Source organism: Schistocerca serialis, chromosome 6, assembly GCF_023864345.2.
Source record: "Schistocerca serialis cubense isolate TAMUIC-IGC-003099 chromosome 6, iqSchSeri2.2, whole genome shotgun sequence".
Lineage (NCBI taxonomy): Eukaryota > Metazoa > Arthropoda > Insecta > Orthoptera > Acrididae > Schistocerca > Schistocerca serialis.
The window spans coordinates 285814588-285823591 of record NC_064643.1 but is presented as its reverse complement, the minus strand read 5'-3'; the positions used below and the strand labels follow the sequence as shown (position 1 = coordinate 285823591).

At 37.8% G+C, this 9004-nt stretch overlaps 1 protein-coding gene across 2 annotated transcripts in view; it reads right to left on the bottom strand.

Moving 5' to 3' along the window:
• Positions 1–733: 733 nt before the first annotated feature.
• LOC126483878 (high affinity cAMP-specific and IBMX-insensitive 3',5'-cyclic phosphodiesterase 8A) overlaps positions 734–9004 on the bottom strand; it is a 1729999-nt gene continuing 1721728 nt past the window's right edge. For both annotated transcript variants that reach the window (XM_050107127.1, XM_050107128.1), the window contains exon 20: positions 734–1953. In XM_050107127.1, the coding sequence (XP_049963084.1) occupies positions 1790–1953 (164 nt within the window). In that variant the 3' untranslated portion in view covers positions 734–1789. The remainder of the gene's footprint in view (positions 1954–9004) is intronic.

Genomic DNA, 9004 nt, shown 5'->3' with positions numbered 1-9004 from the left:
TGCCTGTACCCATGCTATCAATCTGTGAAACATATTTCTTTTCATGGTTTTCTCCTCTGACAGGATGCACAATTCTACATTTCACTAGAAAGTGTAATTAAGTAGTCTATCAAACTTAACATTATAGAAGATCTTATTAACAGGGATAATGATTGCAATTTAAGCCAGGTCTAAGATCCCACTAATCATCACATTCACTGAGAAAGAAAATACCAAGGAGCTGTTCATGATAATGCCAAAAAACTGGTTGTTATATGGACAGCAAATAAATTTCATGGAATACAAGCGTGTAGACATGAAATCATCGCACTTCAAAGAGTGTACCTGGCACCAAGTGTCAAACATGGCATGACACAAAGAGTATTTCACTGAGTAGTTGGAGTCTGGGCAACAAGAACATGCTAAGAGAACTGTAAGAAGACAAGCTATGGGAACATTGTTCTCTAAATGGAAGGAAACCAGAAAACAGTGTCAGTACCATTACTTAATGTTCCTCATTTGTCTGCGGATGAAAAGTAACAATTAACTAATAATGAATTACTAGCACTGCACTTAATAATACATCTGTAAATAACTATGAACTTTCCTGACTGTGTATATAATTTATATATAAAATTCATGAGCATGAACCGTCTAGTTGTCACTTTCATAAATAATATCAGAAAGTTGTTTCTAAAATTTAAGGACACAGGGAAAATGAGTTAAAAGGACATTGTAAAATTTTATAATGTATTTGTTGAGGCAATACAGATTACACAAAAACACCAGAGTCTGATTTTTCTTGAAATTTTTTCTTAATATCATTCTTGAAAACATACAACCACATGATATTTCTTTGGTATCTGAGGGCACACACGAAATTTGTGTTGGGTGTGATTTTTAAAATTCAGTTTAACACTACATATGTAACATTTAGGTGTAAGGAACACACTTAATCCACACTTAGGAATTTGAAGAGCAAAGTATTATTTTAAATTATTTGCAGCCAAAACAATGCCATTCTGCAGATCAGTTATTTTCATATTTAATGAGACTACCCTCAACTTAAACAGATTAATCCTGAGCCCCATCATGAGATTTCAGATCTTATAGTAATAAAGAGGTAGTACTGTATGAATATTGAGTTACATATTTATAAATGCTCATAATTTAGATTATTTCCTACTACACCAAGAAAATACTGAATACAATAGGTCCATGGAAGTACTTGGATTAATCAGTAGACTACAAACACTTCAATAATCCAGAAACTCAAAGTTTTTTACTACATCCAATTTTTTATATAATTTAGACTAATACACAGCAATAATATAATATCCAAAGAAACTTTGGCATGCTTTGGCAAGCCTGTAGACTCAAGTAATGGATCTTCAACTTACTACCAGAGAATCAGGAGGACACCTGTCAAAAAGGACTCTTTGACCTGAGCTTTCCCCACAGGGGTATAAGAAAGTTTAGGGAACTGGCAAACAGATTTGGATTTGACATTTATCAGTTATGTTAGTTAAACATATTTTTGAATAAATAACACATACATTAAAACAATATGGCTATATTCAGTTCATAGCACATCAAAGATACATATCTGTTGAATCCATTCATTATTTTCACACACTTGTTGCATTTTCTCACAGAAATGTCTTGAAGTTCATATAAAACACTTATCTACAATAGACAATAAACACATTATAAACACTGATGACGGATTTGGTATATGAAACTTGTGTTGTTACTTAGGACAACATGCTCAATGAATATGACAGTGAAGAGCAACGTGAAGAACAGAGGTCTATGATGCTGAAACTGAGCCTTCTCCATCCTCTTCTACAAGATCAATAGAACAAGGCTCCATTTTCAGATCAGCAATTGTTGTTACACCCTGTGCTTCTTTTTCTTGCCAGAATCGGTAGTTTGTTTCAATGTAGTTCATCAGCTCAGGCATCTCAATGAAAGCTGTAGAATCAAGTAAGAAGAGAACATCAGTGAAAAGCAAACATGATTACATGCTTAAACAGTTAATCTAATTTAATGGTAGCATGTTCTGTGAACAAACCATCGTTCTAATTTTTCATCAGCAAGTTGCATGGTGAACATGATTCTTAACTGAAATCATAACAGACAATCATTTTACAGTGCTCAGTATCAAAATACACCTTTTCTAAATGTCAATAGAAAGAGGGTAGAATTACTTTACTAACAGGGCTGTTACAGTACACTGATACCTTCTGCATAGTAGTCAGATGGGAATTTTTGCTTTTCACATATTTAGATGCATGTATACATTATTGATAAAGACTCCTGGAAATTATGTTATGATTTCATAACAGGGATTTAACCTCTGCTGGATTTGTCTAACTTGTGTATGTTTTAGGAAATTTCAATCAATTAAAAAAAATCACAGACTTTCAATTTGTCTATTAAAGCACACAGACAATGTCAAAATGAACACTGTAAGAATCATCAAACTAGAAATTAATGGACACCTCTTATTACATATAAACACTACTTTGAAAAACACTGTAAATGACACACTCACTTGACATAATGTATGATTATAAATATGTGTCTGTTAGCAGCAATTACAGATGTGTTAGTACAAATACTATACAGACACAGCATAGCCAGTAGCTGTGATCATACTTGTTGAGGTCATGTTTCTGCTCTCTCAATCAACAGCTTAAAAAAATGTTGTGTTGTATTCATGCCACCCTTTGAAATAAGATTAACATACCTGTAACAAATTCTTCCATGCGTACTGAGACATTGATACGAAATATGTGTTCTAACAAGGTAAATTAATCACAATTTTATGAAATGTTTATAAAGTTTGCACTTTCACAGAGATAGGCCTGTATTTTTGTGTGACAGAGAATTTTCTTAACATTTCACTACAGTGAATCAGTGTGGTTTGTATGTTCTTCGAGATACCATTTTAAAAATATCCCCTGACAGCAAGCTTATAAACAGAACAACATGCTGTGGACTCTAGCAGTTCAAAACCTAAGGCATTTAAAGGTTCCAAAAAGCAAGGAAGGCTCAGATAGCTGGGGTGGTGAGTATAAAAAATAGCTACAAATCAGACTGTTATAAGAACAATTTGATGACTATTGCAAAGTACAAAATTCAGCTGCAGCTGTGTCTTTGCTGTGATGCCCTGACACGTATGTAGTTAAGAAATCCTATCCAAATAAATTTAGACTTTACAGTAGCTTGTCCAACAGAATGTGTCTTTTGAAGTCATATTATTATTATTATTTTTGATTATTCCCATTTAAGAGAGTGTATGAACTTGAATTCCTTTATGATGATTGTTTATGTTTTTTCTGAGCCCAAATTTTCTTCATGTGTTCACTGTGTTGTTTCTTTTGCTCCGCTGTCTATTTGCATCCTGGTCTCTTCTGTGTTGTGGTATCAAATTTAAGTTTTTTGATGATGTTCCTGAATTCAGTTCTATTTTCTGCATCATTTACTGTTATGTGTGCTTGTCTGAGGTCCTCTTCAACTTCTTTTATCCGTTTTGGTTTTCCCCTGCCTGAGTTGATGACTTTAAGAATTCGCTTTGAAATTCTGTTTTCATTCATCCTGTGGATATGTCCGTAGAACTGCATTCTTCTTTTCCTTATTGTATCCGTAATCTTGTCTGTGTATTTATATAATTCTTATGTTGGTCTCTTCTTCTAGATTCCTTGCTCTTGTGTCGGGCCAAAAATTTTCCTCAGAATTTTCCTTTCTTGTTTCTCTATTTCTTTGATTTTAGTTTGCCCACCTATTTGTGTTGTTTCAGATGCATACAGTGCCTCCGGAAGTACGACAGTGTTGTAGTGCCTCAATTTTGCGTTAATGGATATGGACTTTTTGTTATAATAGTTCCACGTGAGTTTATATGCTTTCTGTAGTTTTTTTATTCTTTCCTCATTGGCCTTTAGGTTGATCCCTGATGGCTGGATGATTTCTCCCAGGTTCTTAAAATGTGGTACTTGTACGATTTTCCCATGGGTTGTCACAATAGGCAATTTGTCTTGTGGCACTCTTTCTATGTACTGGGTTTTCTCATATGAGATTTGCAGGCCAGTTCTTTGTGCCATTTTGTGTAACTTCTCTATGGCGTTAGTGGCTTCTTTTCTATTATTTGTGAGGATTGCAAGGTCATCCGCAAAAGCTAAACACTTCACATTGAATCTAGTATCTTTTCTAATGCCAGTTTGGATTCCTTTGACTTCTTATGACTTTGAAGTCATATTATTATTATTATTATTATTACTGTTATTACTATTCTCAAAGACAGACTTTAGGAAAACTGCATGAAGAGTTTGACAGAGCACTGAAAGACCTGAGTCGAAACAAGGCCCCGGGAGTAGACAACATTCCATTAGAACTACTGACGGCCTTGAGAGAGCCAGTCCTGACAAAACTCTACCATCTGGTGAGCAAGATGTATGAGACAGGCAAAATACCCTCAGACTTCAAGAAGAATATAATAATTCCAATCCCAAAGAAAGCAGGTGCTGGCAGATGTGAAAATTACCGAACTATCAGTTTAATAAGTCACGGATGCAAAATACTAATGCGTATTCTCTACAGATGAATGGAAAAGCTGGTAGAAGCTGACCTCAGGGAAGATCAGTTTGGATTCCATAGAAATATTGGAACACGTGAGACAATACTGACCCTACGACTTATCTTAGAAGCTAGATTAAGGAAAGGCAAACCTACGTTTCTAGCATTTGTAGACTTAGAGAAAGCTTTTGACAATGTTGACTGGAATACTCTCTTTCAAATTCTAAAGGTTGCAGGGGTCAAATACCAGGAGCGAAAGGCTATTTACAATTTGTACAGAAACCAGATGGCAGTTATAAGAGTCGAGGGGCATGAAAGGGAAGCAGTGGTTGGGAAGGGAGTGAGACATGGTTGTAGCCTCTCCCCGATGTTATTCAATCTGTATATTGAGCAAGCAGTGAAGGAAACAAAAGAAAAATTCAGAGTAGGTATTAAAATCCATGGAGAAGAAATAAAAACTTTGAGGTTCGCCAATGACATTGTTATTCTGTCAGAGACAGCAAAGGACTTGGAAGAGCAGTTGAATGGAATGGACAGTGTCTTGAAAGGAGGGTATAAGATGAACATCAACAGAAGCGAAACAAGGATAATGGAATGCTGTCGAATTAAGTCGGGTGATGCTGAGGGAATTAGATTAGGAAATGAGACACTTAAAGTAGTAAAGGAGTTTTGCTATTTGGGGACTGATGATGGTCGAAGTAGAGAGGATATCAAATGTAGACTGGCAATGGCAAGGGAAGCGTTTCTGAAGAAGAAAAATTTGTTAACGTCGAGTATAGATTTAAGTGTCAGGAAGTCGTTCCTGAAAGTATTTGTATGGAGTGTAGCCATGTATGGAAGTGAAACATGGACAATAACTAGTTTGGACAAGAAGAGAATAGAAGCTTTCAAAATGTGGTGCTACAGAAGAATGCTGAAGATTAGATGGGTAGATCATATAACTAATGAGGGGGTATTGAATAGGATTGGGGAGAAGAGGAGTTTGTGGCACAACTTGACTAGAAGAAGGGATCAGTTGGTAGGACATGTTCTGAGGCATCAAGAGATCACCAATTTAGTATTGGAGGGCAGTGTGGAGGGTAAAAATCATAGAGAGAGACAAAGAGATGAATACACTAAACAGATTCAGAAGGATGTAGGTTGCAGTAGGTACTGGGAGATGAAAAAGCTTGCACAGGATAGAGTAGCATGGAGAGCTGCATCAAACCAGTCTCAGGACTGAAGACCACAACAACAACAATCTTGTAAGCAAAATTCTTTCACTTATTTTTCAGCCTCAGGCAACATGAATAATATCATAATCAGTTTTGACTTATCAGCAAGTCATCATGAGATGATTGGTTCAAAAAGCAAATACTATTTCCCATATAAGTTAGTCTGAATTTGTGATTAAGTTTCCTAGAATTGTATTACCTCCTTTTTTCTCTCTTCACAAACAAATCAACTGATTGTAAGTTGCTAAGAGGTCAAAACTAGTCCTGACACTATTTGTGTGACCCAGGACTAAAAATATAAAATAATTTTCAAAATTAATTCACTGAATGTGAGTTTCTCATCAGCTATATTAGGTACATATTTACTACCCAATAGTGGCATATGAAATTTGTGCTTGACTTGAACTCAGATTTCCCACTTATTGCAAAAGGTCGCTTTAGCCACTTCAGCTACTGGTGCATGCTCCCTCGACCGTCCAAAGCATCCAAAGACACACTGTCTTCATCCTTATACCATAGCCTACTGAATTCAGTATCTAAAACTTGCAACTTTACTTGGATTTACACAAGACAGAGAATTACACTATGAAGAATCGAGACCAATGTTGGTGTCATCTGTTGTCTGCCTAGGCTTGTGATACTTACATGCATGTCTTAAAGAAGAGACACAGTTGATGATCCACAGTCATACAAAATAATTTGAAGTTAATTTTCTGAATGTGGATTCCTTAACATGAGCTGTTTTAGGTATAGATCTATTAGCCGATAGTGCTTTGTGCTGGATCAGTACTTGAACCCAGAGTACATGAAATTAGTGAATTAATTTCAAATTATTTCATGCAGCTGTGTATTGTCAACAATGTCTGGTTTTTCAGACTTATATGTAAGTATTACAAGCATAGGCAGGCATACAACTTTACCAACGTTGGTCTTGATTCCTCATTGTCTCATTGTCCCCTTTGGGGGGTGATATTAGAGGGGCAGGAAAGAGGATAGGCAGATGGAGGACAGAGAGTAGTGAAGATGGAGGCTGGGGGGGGGGGGGGGGTCACAGGAAAAAAGAATATGTTGTAGGGAGCATTTTTGTCTGCACATGTCAGAAAAGCTGCTGATAGTGAGAAGAATCCAGATGGCACAGGCTGTGAAGCAGTCATTAAAGTGAAGCATATCATATTGTGGGGCATGTCCAGCACTTGAGTGGTCCAGCTGTCTCTTGGCCACAGTTTGGCAGTGGCCTATTATGTTGACACACAGCTTGTTAGCTGTTGTGTTCATATAGAATGCAGTGCAGTAGTTACAGCTAAGTTGGCAGATCATATGCCTGCTAGCACAGGTGTCCCTGCCTTTGAAGGGGTAGGAGATGTCTATGACAGGATAGGAGTAAGTGGTAGTGGGAAGATGTATGGGATAGGTCTTGAATTTAGGTCCATTGCAAGGATATGAGTCATGAGGCAAGGAGTTTGGTGCAGGGGTAGAGTAGTGATGGTCAGGAATATTGCTTAGGTTGTGAGCATGATGGAATACCACTCTGGGAGGGGTAGGGAGGGTATTTCTTATTTCAGCACATGATGAGAGGTACTTGAGACCCTGGAAGAGAATGTGATTCAGTTGCTCCAGTCTTGTGTGGTACTGAATCACAAGAGAAGTGTTCATTTTTGATCAGGCACTGGGTTATTTGGTGGATGGTGGGTGACTGGTGAGACAAGACACAGGGGATCTGTTTCTGGATGGTTAGACTGTGTGGAAAGGATTTCTTGATTTGGAATGAGTGTCAAAATGGAGGTATTGTTTGTGGTTGGTAGTTTGTTGTTTACAGAAGTACTGATGTAGTCACCTCTGAGGTAGAGATCGACATCGACAAAGGTGAACTGTTGGTCTGAGGGGGACTAGGTGTAGTGAGTGGGGGAGAAAGTGTTGAGGTTCTGGAGGGAAGTGGACAGAGTGTTCTCAAGCTCAGTCCCCATCATGAAGATGTCATCAATGAAAGTGAACCAGGTGATGGACTTGGGGCTCTGGGTGGTTAGGATGGATTCCTCTACATGGCTTATGAATTGGTTGGCTTAGGATGATGCGATGTGGGTGCCTATTGCTCCATTGTTTGTAGGTCATACCTTCAAAGCAGAATTAATTGTGGGTGAGTACAGAATTGGTCATGGTGACCAGGAAAAAGGTTCTAGGTTTGGAATCAGTCAGGCACTGGGAAAGGCAGTGTTCAATAATGGCAAGGCCTTGGATATTGGGGATGTTAGTGTAGAGGGATGTGGCAGTGACAGTGACAAGGAAGGTGCCAGGTGGTAAATGAGCAGGACCTGTAGAGAGTCAGTGGAGGAAACAGTTGGTGTCTTTTATATAGGAAAATAGGTTAAAGGTAACAGGTTGGAGGTGTTGGTCCACAGTAACCAGCCACACTCATGTGTCCTGGCTGGTTGGGTTTATGAAGTTTAGGAAACATTTAGAAGGCTGGAGTGCAGGGAGTGGTAGGGGTTATCAGGGGAAAGGTTCTGGGATGGATGTTAGGATTTGACAAGAAACTGGAGATGCTGCTGGATGCTCCATCAACAAAATGAAAGTGAAGGATGTAGGTTGCAAGTAAGATGGCGTCACGTATGGAAGTGTGTATAAACAGTTCCACGGAAAATGGCTACATATCGAGTATAAATTGTATTAAGTGCAATAACTACATCGCGATAGGTATCAGGTTATGTGCAGTGTCGCAAAAATGGATTCATGCAAAGTGTTTCAGAGGAACAGAAGAATGGGACACAAAATGTGACTGTGGCATGGAATGCTGCAATCTACTAATGGTAGCTTTGTCAAGATATGATAATTGCATAGAAGAAACTGTTACTGCATCGCTTCAGCAAGACCTTGTGCTTGCAAATTGTTACGTAAATAAGTTAGAGGAACTGATGAACCAACAGAAACGAGGTGATCTAAAAATGAGTGTAATGAAAACATACCAGCAATTCTCATTGCAAACAAAACTTCTACTCATAGTGAACAAAATCTTTCTGATAGTATGAAATCGTCAGTAAATAGAGTGCAATGAAAAACAGGTGATAAAGACACGACAGGACGAAATGTGAACTCAAAAAATAAGACAGGTGAATGTGAAAGTGAATCTAGATCATCTGTGTGTTCTAACGAGAGAAATGTTTCTTCAGAGTGTACTATAAAGCCAATGGGCCGAGGGCACTTGGAGAACAACAAATATTATGTCTGTGTATTAGGTG